Genomic DNA, 27013 nt, shown 5'->3' with positions numbered 1-27013 from the left:
GAGCACCGCACAACAGTGCTGTCTGAACCCTTGCCACGCTAAATTCCATCCCAAGCTCTCCAGAAACCACCCACCTACGACAAGCCCACGATTCTAGGCCGGAGTCAGCAGTGCAACCTTCTCTCGCCCAGAGACCCTCATTCTCAGGTACAGCCTCACCTGGACATGCCCGCCTCCGAGATTCAAGAGTGCTGTGATGTTTCACTGAATGACCTGTAGTGATTTTGGTGGTCAGCTTTAGGGATAAAGTATGTCTCACTTGGTGGCCTCTAAATGGTGCTGTAATAGGGTTTTTTCTCAAATGAGATCCAAATTTACAGCAATAGGCAGATTTAATGCACTATGGAAGTACGCACTGAGTTTGCTACGGCGGTCTGCTAGCCTGATGTTTCACAGAGCTTGGGTTTAAAATAATATTATTTTACACCCTTGTTTTTTTCTGACTGGTGTTTTATTTCTCTAGCGAACGTGAGTCTGCTTGATTAGTGCGTGTCCAATGTTTCTGTGATTCCAGAGAAACCCCCACATGACAGAAACACGTTTCTTTTAGTGGTGTCAATTAGAAAACTGCCATCTACATGTGCACATGACAGTTGCATAGTTAGTTAAATGCATAAGAATAATAGTTAAGCAAATCCTTTCCAGACTGGGACTGCAAAGCTGAAGCTCTGAAGCAGCATGGAGTACACCTTCAGAGCAGTCACACACACCCCAGGGATCATTATTTGGAGGATTGAGGTGAGATTTTAGGGGGGTGAACTGTGTACTGAGTGTATATGCAGTGAGGGTATGAATGAGTGTGTTTTGTGACCTGGGTGAAGTTGGCACCCCAAGTATTAAAAAAGTTCGAAATGGTATTACTGTTCGTTTGTGCTACGTTTGTGCCGGTTTGTGCCGTAAAAATTTTCGTTTGTGCTGCTATGGTTTTTTAGATATAAACATTGCATCTTTTGGCGATGACGTCACCCAGCACCCCAAGCTTCTCCGAATTGCTCCAAAATGGTCTCGTTCGTTTGTGCCGGTTTGTGCCGTAAAATTTTCGTTTGTGCTGCTATGGTTTTTTAGATATAAACATTGCATTTTAGGCGATGACGTCACACAGCACCCCAAGCTTCTCCGAATTGCTCAAAAATGGTCTCGTTCGTTTGTGCCGGTTTGTGCCGTAAACATTTTCGTTTGCGCTGCTATGGATTTGTAGATATAAACATTGCATCTTTTGGCGATGAGGTAACCCAGCACCCCAACCTTGTCCGAATTGCTCCTAAATGGTCACGTTAGCTTCTGCTACGTTTGTGCTGGTTTGTGCCATGATAATTTTCGTTCGTGCGGTCATGCTTTGGATAAACACTGTACTTCATGGCAAAAATTCTGTGACAACTTCCAGAACGCTGCTTTCTCCATAACGAAGAAAGTGGCTTCTACTGTGCAACGTTTTGCTGGTTGGTGCCCTGAAAAAACTTACATTACATTATTTCCTGATGGGCCTATGTGAGATACAGGATATTTCATGTCATGTAATATTTAATATGTTTAATAAACATAAGCCATACGTGTGTGGTCCTGCAGGTATACAGGTAATCTTGAATGTCTATAGACACCGCCCCATTTCTTTTTTCCTGTACTGTATTTTAACTGCTCTATTTGAGTGTAGAATGCACGAGACCACCTGTGGGTATTTAAGCTGTGGGAACGCGCTGTGTTCTTCAGTTGGCAGTTGACATGAACTGAAGTAAAAAAAATTAGCCGACCCACAAACGTTACATCTGACTCACTCCTACTCGTTTTGATCCCAGGTTTGACAACGTAAATGGCAAGCTAGTGGCTAGCAAGCTACCATACGCATATCGGTAACATTTTAACGATTCTGATATAGTAATAACAACGAGCTACATGACAGTAACAGTTTCACTACCCAGACGACGTACGCTAATAATACAATGTACCAGTGGTTATGGTGATATCTACCCACCTGAAAGAATGAATGAACAAATATTTGTGGGTCGGCTGATTTTTTTTACTTCAGTTCATGTTAATTGCCAACTGAAGAACACAGCTTGGGGTGCTGGGTGACGTCATCGCCAAAAGATGCAATGTTTATATCTAAAAAACCATAGCAGCACAAACGTAGCACAAACGAACAGTAATACCATTTCGAACTTTTTAAATACTTTGGGTGCCAACTTCACGCAGGTGGTGCCAACTTCACGCAGGTTGTTTTGTGTGAGTGCGTATGGGTCTCTGTGTCTGTGTGCCTGTGAGTGTGAATATGTGAGTCTGATTGTGTTTATGTGTGTGAAGGGGAGGTGAAGGACTGAATATGTCTGTGTGTGTGAAGGGGGCGGGGGGGTTTGCATGTGTGTTTGTGTATTGGGTTGAAGGTCTGAATGTGTGTGTGTGTGTCTGTGTGGATGTGGCTGTTTGCATGTGCATGTTTGTGTATTTTGGGTGGGCATGTGCAGGTCTGAGTGTATGCCTCTGAGCATGTGTGTGTTTTTTTTGTGTGTATGTGTGTGTGTCTGTGTGTGTGTGGGTTGGTCTATGTGTGTTTGCATATGTGCCGGATCACATGACAACAGTGTTTAAATCTGGTTCCTTTGCTTTGTGTCATTCTGTCATAGAAAATGGAGCTGGTTCAGGTCCCTGAGAAGTCCCATGGGAACTTTTTCGAAGGAGACTGCTACATCCTTCTCTCAGTGAGTTCCTGACCCTGGGGCAGACACTGGCCTGTCAACGGTTCAGAGTCCATTTGCTTCCCATCAACCTGCCACTTAAGCCTGCCCTTCAGACAGAGAGCCGAACCTTCCCTCTTAGCTGCTGAGTGCATAGAGGAGGCTGAGGATCCTCACTGAGGTCTCAAGGAGAGGGACGTGTGCTGCTTTCAATCTCTTACCCAGTCACACTCACCCCATTCTGTGTAGTTCCAGGACAAAGGTTCTGCTCCTGCTCCAAGGATTTTGCAAACACAGCACACAGGAGTCATATGGTTACACGTGACCCTTAAACAGAGAACTAAATAGGCCGCTAATTTGAAACCTTTAAAGTGTCAATGTGAACTAAAATGCATACGACATGCATAAAAACTCCTGTAGTTCATAGTGGTAATGACTGAGGTGACAAATAATACTGGATTATTATTCCCCTTTGCTTTGTCATTGGTTTGAAGATACTTTGGAAAAAAAACATTTCAAGCTGTGCCTACATACAGTACCTTGCAGGGCACCAGTTAGGGCCTGTATCAAAGTGAGCTGCAACTGACCTCTGTACCCTCTCTGGTTCTGTTTATGTATCCTTGTCAGAGTTTATTGTATTATGAGTATGTTTGCGTATCTGCCTATTTTTCATGTTTATCTACTTATGAGTATATTCAGGCCTTTGTTTGTTAGTCACCACTGTACCACTCCCTCTCTCTTACTCCCTCTCTTTCTCTCTTAAAAGTATCTGTCTGAAATCTCTCTCTTTAAAAAGATGTGATTCAGTTCAGTTCATTTTAAGTGGCTTTATTGGCCAAAGCAAAATCTCACTTTTGTCAAAATTTATGTATCTGATATTTTACAAATGCAATGCACAAATTGCAAATTTACCAGCAAAGAGCAGTGTAGGGAAGGTGGCTAACACTCCTCACCAACTAACAAAGTTATTTATAATAAGAATAATAACACCAAACAAAGAATCAGCCAGAACACACAGCCAATCTGCTGGAAAAATGGTAAGCCTCTAACAGCAGACACACACTTCTTTTAAAGGGCCTTTAATTAGGTGAGGCTTGTTACCCACTTGCTGGCTGTTAAACACCAAGACTGATACAGTTAATCAGACAATCAAAAATGACACAATTACCCTGTTTGGATGCTGTTGATTTAGATGAGCTCAATTATTGATAAAGCTGAAAACTGAATGGCAAGGATCCTAACACATTTAAACAAAGTCAAAGAAGCACTTTTATGGGGGACAGGTGAAGGCTCACAAAGACAAGAGGAAAGCAAATGTGAAACAGTCATAGTTTTTATGGAAAGATGACAAAGAGTAAAAATCATGATATTAAGTGTAATTAAAATTCTAGAAGTAAGTTTGTGCTCAGCGTATGAGTCATCCACTGTCCCTGCTCCTGTAGTGACCAAAAGATATTTCTATTTATCTGTGTCCCTTTGTCTGTCAGGTTTCACACTGTGCTCCATTTGCATGACACACAATGTACAATATTATCAAAGCAGGGTTATAGATATAAGGAACTATATAACACAATTAACAATATTATTTATAGCAGTGAAATAATTATATGAATGAAAATAACTTTAATAGTTGAAAAATAATATATAGAGAAAAAGATGAAAGGAAAAGGTGAAATAAACAAATAATAAAATACCAGAGGAGGATGCGGATTTCTTTCTGTGGTGAGAGGATGTTAAATTGGGGTATCTGTTATTTATGTTTGTGTGTTCTCAGCAGGGTAACAGGAAGTCCATCTCTGCCTTGATCAACTGCATTCTCCAATGCCTTCACAGCTGTTCCTCCTGGGGAACACAGGATTTTAAATATCTTAATACTTCGTTTTTTAATATCTTCATATGTCTTTTCTACTGCCACACTGTAGTCACTGAGACTCTGCTTTGGAATTTGTCTTCATTTTTATGTATTCTGCTTACTGTAATATTTAATATTTTAATCATTTTATTTTAATATATTGTAGTATTTATTTGTTTCTCTTTATCTAGTTTTCAGTATGTTTGTTTAGCATTTTGTCCCCAGCTACTGAATCAATTTCTTCCCCTTCCATTGTTTTCAATCTATCTCTCCCCCTCTCTCTCTCTGTCTGTCCTCAGACTCAGAAAGTGGGCAGTTCACTGTCCTATGACATCCACTACTGGATTGGGTCACAGTCCAGCCAGGACGAGCAGGGCGCCGCCGCTGTCTACACAATCCAGTTGGACGAGTACCTTGGCAGCGGGCCCATCCAACACCGTGAGGTCCAGAACCATGAGTCTGACACTTTCCGTAGTTACTTCAAGCAAGGCATCATGTGAGTGATCTGAGGCTGTCGACAGCCTGCTCCGCAATCCACCCCCAGCAATACAAGTGAAAATTTGCATTTGATACAGATGAGTCATGATTTGCTTTAGCAGGTGAAGTGTTAGGGCGTGAGTATGGTGGAGACGAATACTAATTGAAGTCTACAAAAAACAAAAGGAAGGGGAATCTATACTGTATACAGTAGAAAGTATAGATTTCATTAGATTATCATCATTTAGCAGACACTTTTATCCAGAGGGAATTACATAGGTTACAGTTTTTACATGTTATTCATATATACAGCTGGATATCTACTGAGGCAATTGTGTGTTAAGTAGGCCTACCTTGCCCAAAGGTACAATGACAGTGCCCCGGCAGAGAATCGAACCAGCATCCTTTTGGGTATGAGCCCCAAATGCTACAACCACCATGCTACAATGCTACCCACAATCATCAGCGTTGCATACTGCATTCTCCCCACAGCTACAAGAAGGGTGGGGTTGCATCTGGAATGAGGCACACAGAGACCAACACTTACGACATCAAACGCCTGCTGCATGTCAAGGGGAAAAGAAAGGTGACCGCCACGGAGGTACGAGGGACAGACACTGTCACAGAGAGAAGAGCAATGTAGTGCTGAATGCCATTTAGATGTTTCTACTTCAGGTGAACTAAAGGTCGAACAGTTGTTGCAAAATGGAAATACTTTATCTTGAATGTAAATGTTGACCACAAAAGCCTAATAATGAGATTTATTAAGAACTGCCTAATTCTATCATTCTTAGTCAGCATTCTAAGAATGGTTGACTGATCAAATTGTTCATGCTAAGTGCCTTTTTTATTTGTATAAAAAAACACCACAAATTGGTGTGTACACCCTGTCAGTGATCATGTTATTTTCCATGTTGGAATATACATAGAGCCTCTAACATTGTGCAGAATTGCAGAGATTAAAAAGGTGCTTCAACATTGGGAACAATCATTTTGAGGTTTGCAAAGCATCATATCCAATTTCCTCCCATCCCATAGGTGGAGATGAGCTGGAAGAGCTTCAATCTTGGTGATGTTTTTCTCCTGGACATTGGCAAGATCATCCTTCAGTGGAATGGACCAGACAGCAACAGGCAGGAGCGGCTCAAGGTGTGACGTTCTGGCATTCTGAATACATATTTTTATACATGTCTTAAGATTTACACTACAAATCACATGCAATGACATGTTGATCTTAAATCTGGATTCAAAAGAAAATAAAAAAAATAGTAATTCTGAGTTCACCATATGGAGTTCGTAGTGGTAATGAGACCATTTTGGAGGAGATTTTGAAGGTGGTTTTCCAGCACCATATCTTTAGGGTTCAACACCCCCATGCTTTGTACACTGCCCATTCGATGACACCACTCGGTTTTCTCAAACAAAATGGCAGTCCTCAGTAGTAAATAGTGTTGTTTTTTATATCTGAGGAAGAAATAGCGTAACTAAAGTGTAAAGTATTCAATAATTTTCAAGAGAAATGCGTTTGGCAACATGTATCAGTCAGCAGAGTCAGAACATCACCTGGATGTGTAGCTGTTAAAATGACACAGGTCACGCGTTACTTAAACTGGGTCTGCCACTGTTTCTCTCCATTGGAGTAATGCCCTAGAGGAGTTTCTGTGATTGGATAGAAGGTCCTGTGTCCCAGCCCCCTAAAAACCTTTTGTCCTAAGTTTGTGGTTCCTCACTGTTGCCATTTTGCAGTATTTCCTTATTTGATCTGAGTTTGTCTCATCAGCTTTTGCAAATTTGAGCCAACCAGTGGTTTATCAGAAAGGAGGTATGATCAGAGCAGGATTAAAACAAGGTCCTCTGGGTCAACACACAAAAAAGCCTTCCCAGCTAGAGCACACCTCTCATGCAAAGCTGTCCTCCTGTTCTCCCAATCTTAACTGCTGTTCATAGACACAGCAGTTAAACAGTTTCTGAAATAGTATCTGCTGTTGAGTTTGTAAAATTGCTTTTGGTGAGACTGTTTCAGGAATATTATACCTTTTTCCTCACTATCTCCACACACCCTAGAATAAAAAGTCACTGGCACAAATCTGTGTTAATGCTGTTTTTTAATAGTATTTCCTCATTAGTTAGAAGATTTATAGGCTCAAAAGGCCAAGCAGTATTAAGATAAACTGCCTCTGTGTGTTGCTAAGTAGTGTATGTGTGATTGTTTCACTCATCATTGCTGATGAAATGGCAGTTCTCACAGAACCTCCTTTTGCTTTACCTGGCCCATTCTTCACCAAATTCCACTGTCAATCATCAAAGGATGGCTTCACCTGGTATACCTCTTGGACAACGTTATATTTTAATGACACCTTTTATGATTCCATATACATTTGACTGTGCTATTTAAGCCACATTCAACATAGCCATACACACATATTTCACCCCCCCATACACACACACAAAATGTCACGGTGATGGGTATCATGTAATTGATTTAAATTTACAATTTAATCACATTTATTTTTTAACATTTATAGTTTTTTTTTTACACTATAAATGGCACCACTCGTTTGCAATGCAAAACCTTATGTTTCAAATTTTATTCTACACCTCATACAAATCACACATAATGTGAGGTAAAATCATAATTATATGATTGATTTTCAGCATGGGTAATTTTGTCCTTTTTTCATATCATAAACAAACATAAAAACACCTATCTATCATGTCCAGCATTACCCATGTTCCCTGATTCCTCTCAGGTGCTCCTCCAGGTGGCATGGCCGTTCACTTTTGCATGTTATAGCCATAGCTTGCTCTGGCATGATGTGTTGCCCAAATCTTTATGTTGTACTTTGCATACTGGACATAATATACATCTAAAATGGGTAGTGGCCTCTAAAATAAACAAAGCATTCATCAATGGTGTCATTTGGCCCTGGGCTGAACAGGGTCCAGTATTATTAGCTGAACAGAGTGTAGAATGGACAATTCTAATGCTGACTTTATATCATGTACATGTGTGTAAATGAATCTGGTAAGCCCTGGCACCTTTTTGATAATGTTTACAGCTGACATTTTTCCTAGGTTTTCGTGTGAGGATCATCCTTGGACATGAATACTTCTTTTGAATTTGTGACTGTAAGCGGAGTTTCCTCCTCTAAATTCTGAAAATTCAAATATTGTTGAACTCTGAATGGGGTCAGTTGGACTTGTAACATCACAGGAGGGATATCAAAAGATCTGAACAAAAATATTTAGTTTTAAATAAATATCAATTGTGTAAATTAATATTTAAGATATTAATGAATACTTATTTTGAAAGTAAATTTAAAACATTTACTTTTTGCTAAATATTTAATTTCAACTGAGATATTCTCAGATATTCAAAAAAAATAGCTGTATAAATGAAACATTACATTTTTATTATTTAAACTGATATGGATTTGATATTTAATTTCAATTGTGATTTTTAAATACATTTGAAATTCAGATATTCACATTTATAGCTTTTGTGATATGAAACTGAAGACTTATATACAGAGCTTCAATTAAATTTGAGAAGATACACTGAAATTTGGCAAAAAAATAGATTATTCTCAATCTTAATCTGAGGGGGGAAAAACACATCAATTATTTGTTGTCTAACCTTATGAGTGTGGACATTGGAGAAAGTGCTTTCTAGTCTTGTCCAGGTGTGTTCTTTACAACAGTCCTGTCACATCGTCCACTGAGCATGTCTGTGCTTCTCAGGGGATGATGCTGGCAAAGGACATCCGCGACCGGGAGCGAGGTGGCCGGGCAGAGATCGGTGTGATCGAGGGTGACGCCGAAGGGGACTCCCTGAAGGTCATGGAGGTGCTGACCAATGTTCTTGGGGAACGGACGGGCAAGCTTCCACCTGGGACGTCAGATGACATAGCTGACCAGGAGCAGAAGGCCCAGCTCACCCTGTACCAGTAAGTCTGAACAGCAGCATGTTAGCCTCACACTACACACTACAATACTCAGGATAGAAATGCTCTGTGAAGTCAAGCTTAGATCGGACCCATTGTGAGTACAGTGACACTGGTCCTCCTACGCTGGCCTTTCACCCTTCTTTCCCCATAGTGTTTCTGATGCCGAGGGTCAGATGAAGGTCATGGAGGTTGCCACCAGACCATTGATCCAGGATCTGCTAAACCATGATGTGAGTTTCTGCCCAGCCCAGACAGAAAAACCAAACAGTTTTGATCTTTGACAACAAATATCAGTGATCATACAAAGGAATGAATAAATCTACAAGGTATGACTATTTGGGCTATGAATGATGCTATGAATGTTTTTTGCCTGGTGTATATTCTGTGATTGTGTGAGTGGCCTCTGACACACTGTTTTACAGGACTGCTACTTCCTGGACCAGGGAGGAGTGAAGATATTTGTGTGGAAGGGGAAGAGAGCCAACAAGGCAGAGAGACAGGCAGCCATGTCCAGGGCTCTGGTGCGTAGGACACCCTCCTCTATGAAAAACTACCACAGGGTTAATATTCAAAATGAAAATTGGTCTAGTACTCTGCAAAGACTATCAGGGAGTATGCATGCATGCATTTTTACATGGAGAAACCATGCTGTGGATGAGTGCTGGAGTATTGGTGCTCACTTCTTGATATTGGCATGCTAGTACCTCCTGGGTTTGACCCAGCTCACCTCTTCATGATTATGAGCAATTACTTTGTGGGTTTAGCTGCTTTGTGAAATTTGGTCCAAATGCTGAGTGAAACCAAAGAGTTGTGTCAGCAAGAATATTTGAAGTCTAAAAACATATCTTTCCAAAGTTTTCTTTTTGTACACACTTTCTATTTAATAACAGATGTATGTAGACTGAGAAGGCTACTAAGTTTGTTCAAAATGGCTGAAATATAAATAAAAAATTATGAACTAGAAATGGTGACCGCCACCATTTTGAAATGAGGCTATTGAATGTCAGGAACGGGGATCGGGACACAAGCGCGGACCACCGGGTAAACGAAACCAAGCGTTTAATGACAATCGTTTGGCAGTTCGTAGTACAGGGGCAGGCAGGGTTCAAAAACACGGGAAGGCAGTCCGGGGGCAGATCCAGGATCGGGAGTCGGTGTAGGCAGAGTCGGTAACCAGGAGGGCAGAACAGGCAGACGGGACCAAAACGGCAGGCGAAGGGCGAAGTCGAAAAAACAGGCAGGATTCCAAAACAGCGATCAGGCTTCAGGTTACTAGAGCGGGAACGAGACAGGACAAACTCACTGCAACGAACTAGCAACGAGACAGAGACACGTAGGGAAGATATAGGGCTGAGGTAACGAGGAGATGGGAGGCAGGTGAGCAGGCAGGCAGGTGCAGGCAATAAGGGAATCAGGTGGGCGGGGACCCGGCGGGGAGCCGGGCGGGGCAGGAACACAAGGAAAACAAAAGCACAAGGACAGGGAAAACAAAAACACTGCGGCTTAAGGGGGCGGAGCCCTGACAGTACCCCCCCCCCTACGGACGCCACCGGGCGTCACAGCGGGTTCGCCAGGGTGTCGGCGGTGGAAGTCCCGGATCAGGGACGGGTCCAGGATGTCCCTAGCAGGAACCCAGCTCCGCTCCTCGGGACCGTAACCCTCCCAGTCCACCAGATACTGCCGACCGCGCCCCCGACGCCGAACCTTAAGCAGGCGGCGCACGGTGTGAGCCACCGCTCCGTCGATCAGGCGGGGCGGCGGAGGAGCCCGGGGAACAGGGCAGAGAGGACTGCGGGCGACGGGCTTAACCTTGGAGACGTGGAAGGTGGGGTGGACACGGCGAAGAGAGAGCGGGAGCTTAAGCCGGACCGCCGTGGGGATGATCACCTTGACGATGGGAAAAGGACCGATGAAGCGGGGAGCCAGCTTGCGGGAGTCTACCTTGAGGGGGAGGTCCCGAGTGGAGAGCCACACCCGCTGACCCTGGCGATAGCGGGGTGCCTGGGAGCGGTGGCGGTCAGCAAACCGCTTAGCCCGAGCCGAGGAGCGGAGCAGAGTGGTGCGCGCGCGTCTCCAGGTGCGACGGCAGCGCTGCACAAACGCCGTTGCTGAGGGGACCCCCACCTCCTCCTCCTGGGCCGGGAATAGGGGAGGTTGATAGCCCACACAGCACTGGAAGGGCGACAGCCCCGTGGAAGCAGAGGGGAGGGAGTTGACGGCGTATTCGACCCAGGGAAGGTGCTGGCTCCACGCCGACGGCTCCCGAGACGTCAAACACCGTAGTACCGTCTCCAGCTGCTGGTTGGCCCGCTCGGTCTGGCCGTTGGACTGGGGGTGAAAACCAGAAGACAGACTGACGGTGGCCCCCAGTAACCTGCAAAATGCCTTCCAAAAGTTGGACGTAAATTGGGGTCCTCGGTCGGACACCACGTCAGAGGGTAGACCGTGCAGCCGGAATACCTGGCTGATGAGTAGCTGAGCGGTCTCCCTGGCGGAGGGCAGTTTGGATAAGGGGACGAAGTGCACAGCTTTAGAAAACCGGTCCACGACGGTGAGGATAGCGGTGTTACCGTCAGATGGTGGCAGACCGGTGACGAAGTCCAGGGCGATGTGGGACCAGGGCCGTCTGGGAACAGGCAAGGGTTGCAGCAGACCGGCGGGGGGTCGGGTGGAGGTCTTGCTCTGGGCGCAGACCGAGCAGGCGGCGGTGAACTTCCGGATGTCCTCCGTCATTGTGGGCCACCAAAACCGCTGGCCGATGAACGCCGCTGTGCGCCGGGCTCCGGGGTGGCCCGCGAGCCTCGATGAATGCCCCCACTGCAGAACCTGCGAACGGACAGACTGGGGAACAAACAGGCGGTTAGGGGGACAGGAGCTGGGGCCCGGTTCGTTCTGGAGGGCGGTGCGGACGGCGGTCTCGACGTCCCACAGCGCCGCTGCGACAACGCATCGGGCAGGCAGGACTGTGCTGGGTTCCTGGGAGTCCTCGGCAGGGGCGTGCTGGCGCGAGAGGGCGTCAGGTTTACCGTTCTTAGAGCCTGGTCGATATGACAGTGTGAAATTAAAACGGGAGAAGAAGAGAGACCAGCGGGCTTGTCGGGGATTGAGGCGTTTGGCTGATCGGACGTACTCGAGGTTCTTGTGATCAGTCCACACCAAGAATGGAACACTCGCCCCCTCCAGCCAGTGCCTCCACTCCTCGAGCGCCAGCTTGATGGCTAGCAGCTCACGGTCGCCGATGTCGTAGTTACGCTCGGTGGGCGTAAGGCGGTGAGAAAAGTAGGCGCAGGGGTGGAGCTTGTTGTCGGCGGCCGATCGCTGAGACAGGATCGCCCCCACTCCCACGTCCGAAGCATCCACCTCCACCACGTACTGACGAGCGGGATCGGGCTGGGTGAGGACAGGCGCCGAGGTAAAACGAGCCTTCAAGTTGCGGAATGCCTCCTCGGCAGCCGGAGCCCAGGTGAACGCTCTGCTGACAGATGTCAGGGCGGTGAGGGGAGCCGCTACCGTGCCGTAGTTGCGAATGAAGCGACAGTAGAAGTTCGCGAAACCCAGGAATCGCTGCAGCTCCCTGCGGGAGGTGGGGCGAGGCCACTCCTCGACGGCGCGGACCTTCTGCCGGTCCATGCGGATACTTCCAGCCGTGATCACGAAACCCAGGAAGGAAGTGGTGTGCTGATGGAAGGCGCACTTCTCCGCTTTCACGTACAGGTGATTTTCGAGCAGGCGCTGCAGAACGCGGCGGACGTGCTGTACATGCTCAGGCAGGGAGCGAGAGAAGATCAGGATATCGTCGAGGTACACGAACACAAACTGGTTGAGCATATCTCGGAGGACGTCGTTCACCAAGGACTGGAACACGGCTGGGGAATTCGTCAGACCGAACGGCATGACCAGATATTCATAGTGCCCCGAGGGGGTGTTGAACGCCGTCTTCCACTCGTCCCCCTCGCGGATCCTGACCAGGTGGTAGGCATTACGGAGGTCGAGTCTCGTGAAGACGGTAGCGCCCTGTAGCGACTCGAAGGCGGACGACAGAAGAGGCAGGGGGTAGCGGTTCTTGATGGTGATGGCGTTGAGGCCCCGGTAATCGATGCAGGGACGGAGGGAGCCGTCCTTCTTCCCTACGAAGAAGAATCCGGCCCCCGCAGGAGAGGAGGAGGGGCGAATGAGACCGGCCGCGAGAGACTCCCGGATGTATTTATTCATGGCCTCGGTCTCTGGTGGCGATAAAGAAAACAGTCGCCCCCGAGGGGGGGACGAGCCGGGCAGCAGGTCGATGGCGCAATCATACGGGCGATGAGGAGGCAACGAGGTGGCGCGGGACTTGCTGAAGACAAGTTTCAGGTCCATGTATTCGGGCGGCAGCGCCGACAGGTCCGGGAAGTCCTCGGGAGCGGAAGCGATCGACGACACCGGGGTAACGGCATCCCGAAGGCAGTGGGAGTGGCAAAAGGGGCTCCAGCCCAGGATTCGGTTGCCCTCCCAGTCGATGTGGGGGTTGTGTCGCGCCAACCAGGGGCGACCCAGGACCACGGCGGCTTGCGGGGAGCGGATGACGTTGAGAACAATCTCCTCGCGGTGGTTGCCCGAGACGAGGAAGTCGACCGGGGGAGTGGCGTGGGTCACGCGAACCAGGGGAGACCCGGTGATCGCGTGGGCTTCCAACGGCAAGTGCAGGGGAACGCGGGGCAGGCGCAGCTGGGTTGCCAGGTTGGCGTCGATAAAACTGCCATCCGCCCCGGAGTCAATCAGGACGGAGACAGCGTGGCTCTGACCTCCGACGAGCAGGGTGGCTGAAAATAGAGGAAGGGTCTGGGGGGAGTGACGCAGGGGGGTTACACTCACCTGCAATCCCCCCGCTGCGGGTGACCGCTGGCCCTTGGCCGGGCAGTTCGCCACAAAATGGCCAGGCTGCCCGCAGTATAGGCAGGACTGGGTGCTGATTCGTCGTTGTCGCTCCGCGGGAGACAGGCGGGTGCGGTCGACCTGCATCGGTTCGGAGGTTCCCGGGGATGGTGGTGCAGGGCTTCTGGCCGGCATCGGGAGGGGTTGTTCACGGACGGAACCGGGCAGGCTGCTGGACGCTCTCTCCCTGCGTCTCTGCGAAAGGCGCTGGTCTACGCGGATGGCCAGGTCCACCAAGGCCTCGAAGCTGGCCAGCAGCTCCCGAGTAGCCAGCTCGTCCTTGATGGACTCCGCGAGACCGTGAAGGAAGGCGTCCAACTGGGCCTCCGCGTTCCACCCGCTGGTGGCAGCCAGGGTGCGGAAGTCAATTGCGTAGTCCGACACCGAGCGACGTCCCTGGCGAATCTGCAGCATTTCTCTTGCTGCCTCGCGGCCCTGCCTGGAACGGTCAAACACCCTTCTCATCTCATCGGCGAATCCGGCATATGAGTTGCAGAAGGGAGCGCCGGCGTCCCAGACAGCAGTACCCCACTCCCTCGCTCGTCCGGTCAGCAAGGTAATGACGTAGGCGATCCTCGCCCGGTCTGTGGGGAACGTGGAGGGTTGCAGCTCGAATATCAGGGAACACTGCGAGAGAAACGAGCGGCAGGTTCCCGGGTCCCCCGCGTACGACTCGGGGGGTGGCAGCCGAGGCTCCCGGCCGGGAGGCGCTGGCGGAGCCGGTGGGTAGACAGCCGCTGGCGGAAAAGGTCGGCTCTCCTGGCCGAGCTGCAATTGGTGCAGCCGCGCAGAGACCTCAGCGAGGCTGGTGGCGAAACCCTCCAGGGACCGGCCGATGGAATCCAGCTGGTTCTGGTGTCCGCCCAATAGAGCACCCTGGAGCTCTAGGGCCGTCCTCAGCTGAGGTAGGTCCGCTGGGTCCATTTGGCTAGTTCGTTCTGTCAGGAACGGGGATCGGGACACAAGCGCGGACCACCGGGTAAACGAAACCAAGCGTTTAATGACAATCGTTAGGCAGTTCGTAGTACAGGGGCAGGCAGGGTTCAAAAACACGGGAAGGCAGTCCGGGGGCAGATCCAGGATCGGGAGTCGGTGTAGGCAGAGTCGGTAACCAGGAGGGCAGAACAGGCAGACGGGACCAAAACGGCAGGCGAAGGGCGAAGTCGAAAAAACAGGCAGGATTCCAAAACAGCGATCAGGCTTCAGGTTACTAGAGCGGGAACGAGACAGGACAAACTCACTGCAACGAACTAGCAACGAGACAGAGACACGTAGGGAAGATATAGGGCTGAGGTAACGAGGAGATGGGAGGCAGGTGAGCAGGCAGGCAGGTGCAGGCAATAAGGGAATCAGGTGGGCGGGGACCCGGCGGGGAGCCGGGCGGGGCAGGAACACAAGGAAAACAAAAGCACAAGGACAGGGAAAACAAAAACACTGCGGCTTAAGGGGGCGGAGCCCTGACAATTGAAGCTGAGCAGGGCATCTCAACTGACCCTCCACGGTGCAGCTAATGACTGCACCCCTGCTGCTCAGGAATTCATCAAACTGAAGAATTACCCCATCACCACCAACGTGGAGATGGTGAATGATGGTGCCGAGTCCGCGCTCTTCAAGCAACTGTTCCAGAGCTGGAGCATCAAGGACCAGACAGTGGGCCTGGGAAAGATGCACTCCGTGGGCAGAGTGGGTGAGGAGTGTGTCTAACCCTAACCCTAACCCTAACAACGTCCCTCACATTAACCCTAACTCTAACCCTGACAACGACCACAACCCCAACCCTAACCATAACCGTAACAACCCTAACCCTAACAACCCTAACAACAATCCTAACCCTAACAACAACCCTAACCAGACCAAAACTCGAAAACTAACCCTAAAACCCTGACAAAACCCTGAAACCCTAACAAAACCCTAAAACCTAACAATCCTAACCCTAACAACTCTAACCCTAATAACCTTCACCATAGCCCTAAAACCCTAACCCTTTTGGGGTCTGTGGTCCCTGTTTTGAGTAATTCACTTCATTAAACTCCCAATCATAATCATAACCCAGCCACTAAGCACAAGTTAAAGTGGAACAAAACATACACTACAGCACCTACTCAGTGCTTTTGGGCTCTTATGATTTTATCTATGCATTTTATTTACACTCATCTTCAAAAATTTGAACTAATTATATATTTGAAATACTTATACATAAAATATATATATTTCATATTATATATACTTATCAGGGTTTCTGTTAGCCGGTAATTACCGTTTTTTGCCTGGTAAAATTTATAAAAAAACAATAAATTAAAAACTTGCCAGTCAAAATGTCCAGTAATAATACTCATACAAAACATAGCTATAACGAAGGCTATTCCTAAGCAGGACATTTGTGTTTTGACAGTGTAACAGCCTATTAACAGCCTACAGTACTTTTTTCCCGCAAAAGGGTGCGTTCTTTTATTGCGCAATACTTGCTACTAGGCCCACTTCTCTCTGCAGAATTGAATTAAGACGGCGCTGCAAAGTTGTCTGGAGGAGGAGAGAGTGACACGGCTTATGCGCATTGCAAGCTGCAAAGACACATTGGACACATTGATTTCAGGTCGGCAGCAGAGGACTTTGCCGCAATGAAAAAAAGGAGAAAATAAAATGTTAAAATGCCATGTAGGCCTAGCCTTTTTTTAAACAGGCTACAGATGTTATAGGTTACAGATGTTTCATAATAGCCTACATTTTAGTGGCTAACGTTAAGGTTTTGCTCAATCGTTTCTGTTTATTTTGCTTAATCGTTACTGTTCATTAAGTAGTCAAACTGATTTGAAGTCGTCATTCTTTCATTAGCCTAGGTGTACATTATATTTGCGCTTGTAACATAGACTGTTGAAACGTCACCACTAAGTTTCAAATTTGTCCGATAAAATAAATTCTTTCCGGACACTGGACTGCTAAGAAAAAGTCCTAGCAGAAACCCTGATACTTATGTGTATCATTGAAATGGTGTGAATGTTAATGAAGTAATAGATTTAATACATTTATGCATTTGCATTGTTCTTTGTGTCTCACTGGAAGATGCCCATAACTGAAATTCTGCCCATAATCTGTATGGTTATCATTTGTCTCGCTCCCCAATGTGTTGCAGCCAAGGTGGCCCATGAGAAGTTTGACGCCACGTGGCTGCATACCATGCCGGGGGTCGCTGCACAGGAGCGTATGGTGGACGATGGCACTGGGGAGGTGGAGGTGAGAGCCATCTTTGTTTCGCGGCACTCAGAGGTCAGGAGCGTTCGGCCCATTCCTTGACAGGCGCGTGATCACGGTGGTGGCTGCGCGAGCCTGCATGAGCGAGTGAATGCAGTCATTTTCCTGGCAGGGCCGCCTCCATGTGTTTCCTCGCTCTCGCTCCAGACGCTCTCGCTCTCGCTCCAGGCGCTCTCGCTCTCGCTCCAGACGCTCTCGCTTGCTACCTGCTGCTCCTCACCTGTTTCGTGCTCCGCACTTCCTGTTGCTCATTCCCCGAACGCCAGACGCAATATGCTGATCGGTTAGGACCCAGCCAGGACCCAAACCCAGAGTACTCGCCGATTCTGACACCCTCACAAAAATGACAGACGTAAGTAGCCAGCTAGTTACATACGATGGCTTCTCGCAGCTCTGTCTCTCCCATCCTTAGCTCTCCTCCCTCTCACTGTCTCTCCTACTCTGTGTGCAACATGTTTAGTTATTCCTTCTCCGCCATTACTACCAACTTTACCTGTGTTAAATGCGAGCTTAATGCTAGGTTGACGGAGAAGGTAGCAGAATTAGAAGCACGCATCCGCACCTTATACGAAATTAAAGCAAGTGAAAAGTTTATCAAATCGTTTTCAGTACCGGATGCATCAATTAGCCTTTCCCCTAGTTCAACCCCGACAGAGGCTTCGCAGCAAGGCGAGTGGGTTACGGTTCGGGAAAATAGATGCAAGCGCAAGCCCCCAGTGCACCACTAACCCTCGGTTCATGTTTCCAACAGGTTCTCCCCCCTCAGTAACACACCTGCTGAGAAGCCTGTTAAAAGGCGATTCTATTCTTAGAAACGTGAACATAGAGACAGTGTGACGGAGTGCCGTCACTACGGTTGAGTATGCGCTTTGACTGCCATACCAACGAGCCTGGCTCTTTGGCGTCGCGGTCAAAGTTGCATGTTTGGTACCCTATAGACCCGGGTTCGAGGCCAGGTGGGGTGACTGCTCTCGCCCTTTGCTACAAATGGTGTCAGGGTGGGATGGCTTGCTGTGAGGCCATCGGAGGCGTACCCGGTGTGTGAGCCGTATGGGGGACTCCCAGGTTCAGTAAACCCCGGTGTGTGAGGGACCCCAGAGATGGGTGAAGCACGGTGTGAGGGACCCCAGAGATGGGTGGGGCACCCTGGGAAGGGAGAAGTATGGCAAGAGAATGCGTTAGGGATGCCATGGTGTGTGAAGCGCATGGGTGTGCTTCCCGAAGGGGAGGGCAGTGTGACGGAGTGCTGTCACTACGGTTGAGTATGCGCTTTGACTGCCATACCAACAAGCCTGGCTCTTTGGCGTCGCGGTCAAAGTTGCATGTTTGATACCCCGTAGACCCAGGTTCGAGGCCGGGTGGGGTGACTGCTCTCGCCCTTCGCTACAGACACCAACGACCATAATCAATTGCATTCCTGGAGCCAGAGCTTCTGACACAGAAGCCAATTTGAAAGTGCTGGCTAAAGCTAAAGGTAAAAGTAAAGCTAAATACTCTAAAATTGTTATTCACGTCAATGTTCACATGAGACAATCGGAAGTAACAAAGTTAACTATTAAATCAGTGTGCAGGATTGCTAAACAAATGTTGGATTCAGTCATTTCCTCTGGCCCCGTCCCCATGCGGCGTGGTGACGAGATCTATAGCAGATTAACGTCACTTAATCGTTGGTTGTCTGAATGGTGCCCCTCTAACAACGTGGGTTTTATAGATAATTTGCACAAGTTTTGGGGGAGGCCTGGTCTTTTAAAACGAGATGGCATCCACCCCTCGAGGGAGGATGCAGCTATCATCTCTAGAAACATGGATCATAGTCTGAATTCCTCTAAACCTTGACTTGTCAGGGCCAAGGCCAGGCAGCAGACTTTCTGTCCTACACAGATGTCTGCTTTTTCCCTGGAACCACCACTTAAAAATCCCATAGAGACAGTGTCTGTTCCACAATCCTCCGTCCCAAACTTCTTAAAAACATCCAGTAGGGGCATTTGTGCTGATAATTTGATAAAAATTAAGTTTGACAAACCTGAAAGTACTACCTCTAGACAAATGGTCCTTAAGATTGGGTTAATAAATATCAGATCGCTACAACCTAAAGCTTTATTAATAAACGAATTGATTACTGATCACCAATTTGATATCTTATGCCTGACTGAAACATGGCTTAAACCTAATGACTTTGTTGCTCTCAATGAATCAACTCCTCCCAGTTACTGTAATCACCAGGTCCCTCGACCTACTGGTAGAGGTGGCGGCGTTGCTGCTGTACACAGCTCCAAACTCTGTGCCACCCTTAAACCTGGCTATAACTTCCATTCGTTTGAACTGTTAGTACTTAGCTTTGCACATCCTGACAAGACTGCATTTCAGCTATTCATCCTTGTAATAGTTTACAGGCCACCTGGCCCTTACAGTGTTTTCTTATCGGAATTTGCCAACTTTTTATCTGACCTGGTTGTCAATACAGAAACAGCTGTAATAGTAGGCGACTTTAATGTGCATATGGATAATGAACATGACCTGTTCAGAACAGCATTTTTGTCCATCATTGAACCTATTGGACTCTATCAAGCTGTGGACAAACCCACACATTACCGCAACCATACTCTTGATTTGGTCCTCACACATGGAGCAGACATTAACCAGGTGGAAATTATGCCGCACAATCCTGTGTTATCCGACCACTATCTCATCTCTTTCAATTTACCACTAACGTGCTTCACATACATAGATTTTCTTCCAGGTGCACGTTTTGCTCTCTTACAGCAAATGTCTTTATCGACGAGCTCCCTACATCATTCTACCTGCACAATGAAATCTCCTCTAGTTTATGTTCAAACCCTAGCTTAACTGAAATTAATCTACTCGCAGACAGTATTGACTCTACTTTGCGTCAAACTCTGGATGCCGTTGCTCCCCTCAAAAGGAAGAAAATCACTGACAAGAAGCTAGCACCTTGGTATAACGACCATACTCGTGCTCTCAAACAAGCTACGCGAAAACTCGAAAGAAAATGGCGCTCCACCAAATTACAGGTTTTTCTCCTGGCGTGGAAGCAAAGTCTCCTAACCTACAAGCATGCCCTCACAGCTACCAGATCCAATATTTCTCTACCCTTATTGAGAGAAACAATGACAATCCTAGGTACCTGTTTAGCACTATCGCCAGATTAACCAAGAGTCCTGCATCAGTTAACCCTACCATACCAGCAATTTATAGTAGCAGTTATTTCATGAACTTCTTTGATAGTAAAATCTTAAAGATAAGAGACACAATACAAAAATTCTCATCGACTTCTGCCTCCTGCCTGGCCAGTCCCATTCCAGATTATGTAGGTATGTCTATTAGACCCGCCTCACGCTTTGACTCTTTTATACCCATTGAATTTAGTGACTTTTCTTCTTTTATCAATTCATCCAATAACTCTACCAGCCAACTTGACCCCATACCAACTGGCTTCCTAAAACAGCTACTGCCTGCAATTGGCACACCGCTATTAAATCTTATCAACGCCTCCCTTATGTCTGGACACGTACCTCAGCCCTTCAAAGTAGCAGTTATCAAGCCTATTCTGAAAAAGCCTAATCTTGATCCCAATGACCTGTCAAACTACAGGCCCATCTCAAACCTTCCATTCCTCTCAAAAATTCTGGAAAAAGCAGTATCAAAGCAACTCTGTGCCTTTTTACACTCTAACAACATTTTGGAAGTTTTTCAGTCCGGATTTAGGCCTCACCACAGTACGGAAACCGCTCTCCTGAAAGTGCTCAACGACCTTCTACTCTCCTGTGACAATGGCTGTATCTCTCTTCTTGTGCTGCTAGACCTAAGTGCAGCCTTTGATACCATCGATCATCGTATCCTCCTTGACTGCCTCAGAAACCTGGATGGCATAAGTGGACAAAACTCTATCAGAACGATATCAGTTTGTCTCCATTAACAACAAATCCTCCGCTCGTTCCAGAGTAAGATATGGTATACCTCAAGGATCTGTGTTTGGGCCTCTGCTCTTCTAATTATACATGTTGCCTCTTGGCGATATCATCCGTAAACATGACATTAATTTCCACTGTTACGCGGATGACACTCAGTTATACATATCAGTCAAACCCGATGTCCCTCTGAATATTTCAAACATGGAGGCCTGCCTAACAGATGTAAAGAATTGGATGGCCCAAAACTTTCTCCTCCTTAACCTGGACAAAACCGAAATATTGGTCATAGGCCAAAATTCAATCAGGAGCAAACTCACTCATTTTACACTGGCCCTTGATGGTGTCTCCCTGGCCTGAGTGCAGCCATCAAAGACCTTGGTGTTGTTATTGATCCCAAGCTCTCTTTTGAAACTCACATAAGTAACACCTCTAGGACTGCCTTCTTCCATCTGAGAAATATTGCTGAAATCAGGAAAATCGTATCAATTAGCGACGCTGAAAAACTAATCCACGCCTTTGTAACATCCAGATTAGACTACTGTAATGCCCTCTTGTCAGGATGTGCAAACGTCTCATTAAAACCCCTTCAGCTGGTGCAAAATGCAGCTGCTCGAGTCTTAACCAAAACTAAACGCTTTGAGCACACCACCCCAGTTCTGGCTTCTCTCCATTGGCTACCTATTAAATACCAGATCGTTTTTAAAATACTCTTACTCACATTTAAGGCTTTAACACCCCCCCCCCCCCCCCCCCCCATCTTAAGGACCTTCTTCACCCATATCTTCCGCAGAGAGCCCTTCGCTCCCAAAATGCCGGGCTTCTCATCATTCCAAGAGTGGGCAAAACTACTGTAGGCGGTAGAGCCTTTTCCTATCAAGCCCCTCTCCTGTGGAACAGCTTACCCTCCGAGATTCGGGGAACAGACTCTCTCTCCACCTTTAAGTCTAGGCTCAAAACATATCTATATAGTAAATCCTTCAGCTGAGGGACATGGCCTGGTGCTGGTGTGGATCATAGAGTCTCTGGTGGACTAAGTGGTCATTGCTTTCATGGACCCTGTGCCATGATCTGGTGTTGACTATCTTAGGGTCGCCCTCATGACTATGCCGGTCCCTTGCCTCCCGTCCCCTAGGTATGCTGCCATAATGTTAGCCTGCCGGGGTTTTTCCTTGTTGCACACCTTTTTCTCTGCCCCTCCTGTCCTGCCTCTCTGTTCTACATCCCTGCCATTCTTATCATCCACTAACCACTGTTTTCTGTTTGCTTCCTATCCCTGCTCTGGGCTCCTGTCCGGAGCTGTAGCCCAAGCGTCTCATCCCGTTTTCCAGTCCTGCTACCTCGCTGCCCTGCCCTGCCCATCAAAGCCAACTGCGTTCCAAGAACTGGACATCCTAGGAGACATTCTTATTATCACTCTGCTGTTAACTACTATTGTCTGTCAATCGTAAATGTCTTAAAGTACATTGCATAACTTGTCTTTAACTCTATCTGCCCAGTGCCGGCCAGAATCAGATGGGTCCCCCCTCTGAGCCTGGTTCTGCTCAAGGTTTCTTCCTGATAGGGAGTTTTTCCTTGCCACTGTTGCCTTAGGATTGCTCTCAGGGGGTCTCAGGCCTGGGAACAATGTAAAGCTGCTTTGTGACAACTTGTGTTGTAAAAAGCACTATACAAATAAAAATGAATTGAATTGAATTGAATTGAATTATAAAGGATGCCTTTGTTTGATCCGGTTTAGCCACTTACGATCCCAATCCTGGGACTGACAATTTTGGAAAATAGCTGTGAGATGCACTGGACTGCGGCCCACCTGGAGCGGGTGTTGACCCATGCTCAAAGCTAATAACATTTCCTTCACACACCCTGTTCAGGTGTGGCGGATCGAGAACCTGGAGCTGGTTCCTGTGGAACGACAGTGGCACGGCTACTTCTACGGTGGCGACTGCTACCTGATCCTGTACACCTACAAGATCCATAAGAAGAAGAACTACCTGCTCTACATATGGCAGGTGAGCTTGCTGCTGCCATCTGCTGGGGGGAAAGGGAAACACACATTAAAAGGTAGCTCCCTTGTATGTTGTATGTGGGCTGTAGGTGGGTCTGACGCATGATTCATGAAGTGTGTGTGTGGGGGGGGCTTCTTTTAGGGCCGGCATACCTCCCAGGATGAGCTGGCAGCCTCGGCATTCCAGGCGGTCAGTCTGGACCAGAAGTATGGTGGGCAGCCTGTGCAGGTGCGGGTCACCATGGGGAAGGAGCCGCGTCACTTCATGTCCATCTTCAAGGGAAAGATGGTTATCTTTGAGGTGAGTACCTGCCTGTCACTAACCCCTCTGTCTAGATTAAAAACCTTGTCCCAATGACAATTGAGCAGCAGGCATCTGGTGCTAGCCTTCATGTCCTGCCAATGTTCCAGGGCTGACTGCAGTGCCCATCGTCTCCATAGTCTTAACGTGAAATTCCTCCCACTCTTCCTGTGTCCCTCAGGGCGGAACCTCCAGGAAGGGGGGTGCGGAACCTGAGCCGCTGGTCCATTTATTCCAGGTCAGTGGCTCTGAGCCATCCAACACCAAGGCCATTGAGGTTCCAGCACTTGCCGCCTCGCTCAACTCCAATGATGTGTTTCTGCTCAAAAGCCAGACTGTCAGATACTTATGGTGTGGAAAGGTGAGTGGGATGGGGGGTGGGGGGGGGAGTGAAGAGAAGGAGAGAAAGAGGGAAGAATGGATGTAGAAACAGAGAGACAATGTCATAGTAAGACAGGGGGAGGAAGGGATTAATAAAGACTGAGAGGCCATCACACTTTCCCTTGCTTTGACAGGGGTCCAGTGGTGATGAGCGGGCCATGGCTAAGGAGATCAGCTCTGTGATTGGTCAGGGCACTGAGGAGATTATGGCAGAGGGGATGGAGCCCACCGAGTTCTGGAATCTGCTGGGTGGGAAGGCCCCTTATGCCAGCGACAAGAGGTAACATCCTGACACCCTCAAGCTGGCACACACAACCTAAAATTCGGGCCTAAGAGTGTCTTTATAGTCCTTTTTCTGGGCAGCTCTAAGAGCAGGTATTAGGTGCAAGCAGGGGTTTGATATGACCCATCCACTCAGTGGTCCTCAGCCAGAACTTAAACTGCAGCTTTGTCATTTTAAGAATCTGATCTTGAATTTCCCTTCACTGAAATGTAATATCAAAGATGCACTGAGTCTATCTCTAGCCTAACTCTCGGTGTTGTATTGGAATGTGGTATACCGCAGCACCCTTAGCGGGTGGCACACTTGACATGCCAGTATAGAAATTGGCACAGGCAATCAATATCCATGAAAATGGCCCTTTGAATGGAGATGCATAACAAGTGACTTATTTGCCAAACCAAAACTTACTCAATATGTCACAAGGCTCCAGTGCTTGAATGGTTTAGTTCAATTCATTGCAGGGTTAATGGTTTCCAGATAAACCACCACTCATTTCATGTGCAAAATGATTTTACTTCCTCATCTGAAGGTTACAGCAAGTGGTTCTGGATCACCAGCCACGCCTCTTTGAGTGCTCCAATAAGACGGGCCGCTTCATCGCCACCGAGGTGACCCAGTTCACCCAGGATGACCTAAGTGAGGAAGATGTCATGCTGTTGGACACATGGGATCAGGTACTGTACTCAACAGTCACCTCAGGTCGCACAAACATATGGGACCCACCTGGATGATTTTGCATCAGGATGCTCACTACGCTGTGGAGGTGGAGAAGGGGAATTTATTTCAGGCAGTTAAACTGGGGTATTACTAGGTGGCCAAATTGAGAGATCTTGATGGAATGGAATGTTTCCCTAGAACAGGGTTTCCCTGGGGATAGCTGGTGTAGGATCTGATTACCACCGTGAGCCAGGGCCTTGTTTTAACGTCTCCTCTGAAGGATCAGGTGAACGTTGTGTGACCAGGTGACCTGTGGCATTCCAGGTGTTTATCTGGGTGGGCAATGAGGCCAATGAGGTAGAGCATAAGGAGGCAGTGGTGACCTGCCAGGAGTACCTGCGCACCCACCCAGGCTCGCGGGACCCCGACACCCCTATTGTCCTTGTCAAGCAGTCGTTTGAGCCCCCCACGTTCACTGGCTGGTTCACAGCGTGGGACCCATCAAAGTGGAGCGTGAGTTTCACTCTCTCCTTGCCTTTGACCCCTGATCTCTATCCCCTGGCTGCCCCCAAGCCTTACTTACTGGCTGTGAGTCAGGCCTGCCTCATTTAGCCAACTTTACAACCTGGTGACAACAATTGATTTGTCTGAGATAAGTATGCATGGGACTGCCACTAATTGGAGAGGGAACCATCGTTTGTATTGCTTTGCACTTTGTACTCTGGACTGTATGCTCTGTTCTTTTTAATGTTCAGCATACATTATCTCAGTCTGGAGCATGGTTGTCACCAGATGTGCTTTCAAGCCTGACCCACGGCTGGTAAATAAGACTGTTTCCAGCCTGTTTCTCGATTTGTTCATCATTATCACAAGTGCTTTTGCCTCTGTCACAGACAACTGTATCCTGATGTCCTCTGATTTGCCACCTGATATGCCACATAATATCACATCACCTCAATCCGTGTTTCCATTGTAGGGAGGAAAGACGTATGAGCAATTGAAGAAAGAGCTGGGGGATGCTGCGTCCTTTGCCAGGATCACAGCTGTAAGAGAATTATTAGCAATATTTATAATTACTGATACGGAATTCTCTGGCTCACCTTGGCTGGCTAACCCCTTAATTGAAATATCCAGTGATTCTCTCTGTGCAAGTGCTTGAGGAATGTCAGAGAAACTGTAAATGAACAAACAGTAACTTACAGTTGTTGTATTGTTTACCCTCAGGATCAAAATGGCAGCTCTTCTCAGGCAGATGGACCTCAAATTCACCAGAACTACCCAGCAAAGGACCTGGTCAACAAATTGGCTCATGAGCTCCCTGAGGGGGTGGATCCTGCCCACAGGGAGGTGGGGCTAACTCAATCATTTTAAACCCTGAACTAAAGATGGAGGGAGGATTTTTAAACTGCATGGGGTTTGCATTGAACATATTCTGAGTACTTCTGAGATCATTACAATAACATATTTTTGACAAAGCTGATGTTTATTTTGGCCAAATAATTTTTATTTGGTCATAACTTTTTTGTGTTGATTATAATTGATTTATTTTTCTCTCTTTCCCAGAAATATCTGTCAGACATGGACTTCTTTGACTTGTTTGGAGTCTCCAAAGACCATTTTGCTAGTCTTCCTCAGTGGAAACAGCTTAACATGAAGAAAAGCAAAGGCCTCTTTTAAAAAGGGATTTCCACATATATATTCATTTCTACTTTTAAACTTATTTTGAAAAGCATTTAAAAATAATGTTTACAGTAATCATTTTTCTGCTTGACTTCTCTCCAATACTTTGATCTTATTATCTATCCACAAGTCTAATAAATGTTTGTTTTTATCTTATTCATTTGTTGAGTTTTTGCTCAATACTATGAACATGGGCAGGTGTTGATATCATATTTGTTATGGTCCAGAGTGTGGAGCTATCAGATAATGGATGCTAAGCACAGGACATGTAGGAGACTAGAACCAACTATAAATGTTTTGGAACAATTTAGTTATTCTCTTCAGCAGTATTGTTAACAATCTTAACATTTGCAATCACTTCATTCAACACATAAATGCAATGCAATATCTGCATTACTGTTTTTTTGCAATAACTGCATCATTCCAAACTATTACTATACACTCTTTTACAATGCTCGAACACCCCAGATCTCGAATGAGCTGATGTAAGATGTGATTCTCTTTAGTTTTATTCATGATTTACCTGTTCCACTGAGTTTGTCACTAACCTGTGATGTAGTGTCACTAACCTTAAGTTTGAATACCCTGCTGTTCATCTACCTACCACGCATTTACATGCACATCCAGTGGCTTGGTAGATGTTCTTATCCAGACTGACTTACTAAGAAAAGG

At 47.1% G+C, this 27013-nt stretch overlaps 1 protein-coding gene across 1 annotated transcript; it reads left to right on the top strand.

The window, feature by feature from the left end:
* Window positions 1-26338, top strand: avil (advillin). Its single transcript, XM_036530822.1, has 20 exons — window positions 1-147; window positions 646-738; window positions 2619-2693; window positions 4821-5017; window positions 5491-5599; window positions 6037-6147; window positions 8740-8945; window positions 9097-9175; window positions 9368-9466; window positions 15390-15543; window positions 16987-17087; window positions 22906-23043; window positions 23182-23340; window positions 23522-23701; window positions 23856-24001; window positions 24534-24678; window positions 24986-25174; window positions 25638-25706; window positions 25886-26008; window positions 26225-26338. The coding sequence occupies exons 2-20, from the start codon at window positions 679-681 to the stop codon at window positions 26336-26338; spliced, it is 2454 nt and encodes an 817-aa protein (XP_036386715.1). The 5' UTR covers window positions 1-147; window positions 646-678.
* Window positions 26339-27013: the final 675 nt, after the last annotated feature.

Source organism: Megalops cyprinoides, chromosome 6 (genome assembly GCF_013368585.1).
Source record: "Megalops cyprinoides isolate fMegCyp1 chromosome 6, fMegCyp1.pri, whole genome shotgun sequence".
In the NCBI taxonomy this organism is placed as follows: domain Eukaryota; kingdom Metazoa; phylum Chordata; class Actinopteri; order Elopiformes; family Megalopidae; genus Megalops; species Megalops cyprinoides.
This window is presented reverse-complemented; position numbering and strand designations above follow the sequence as displayed.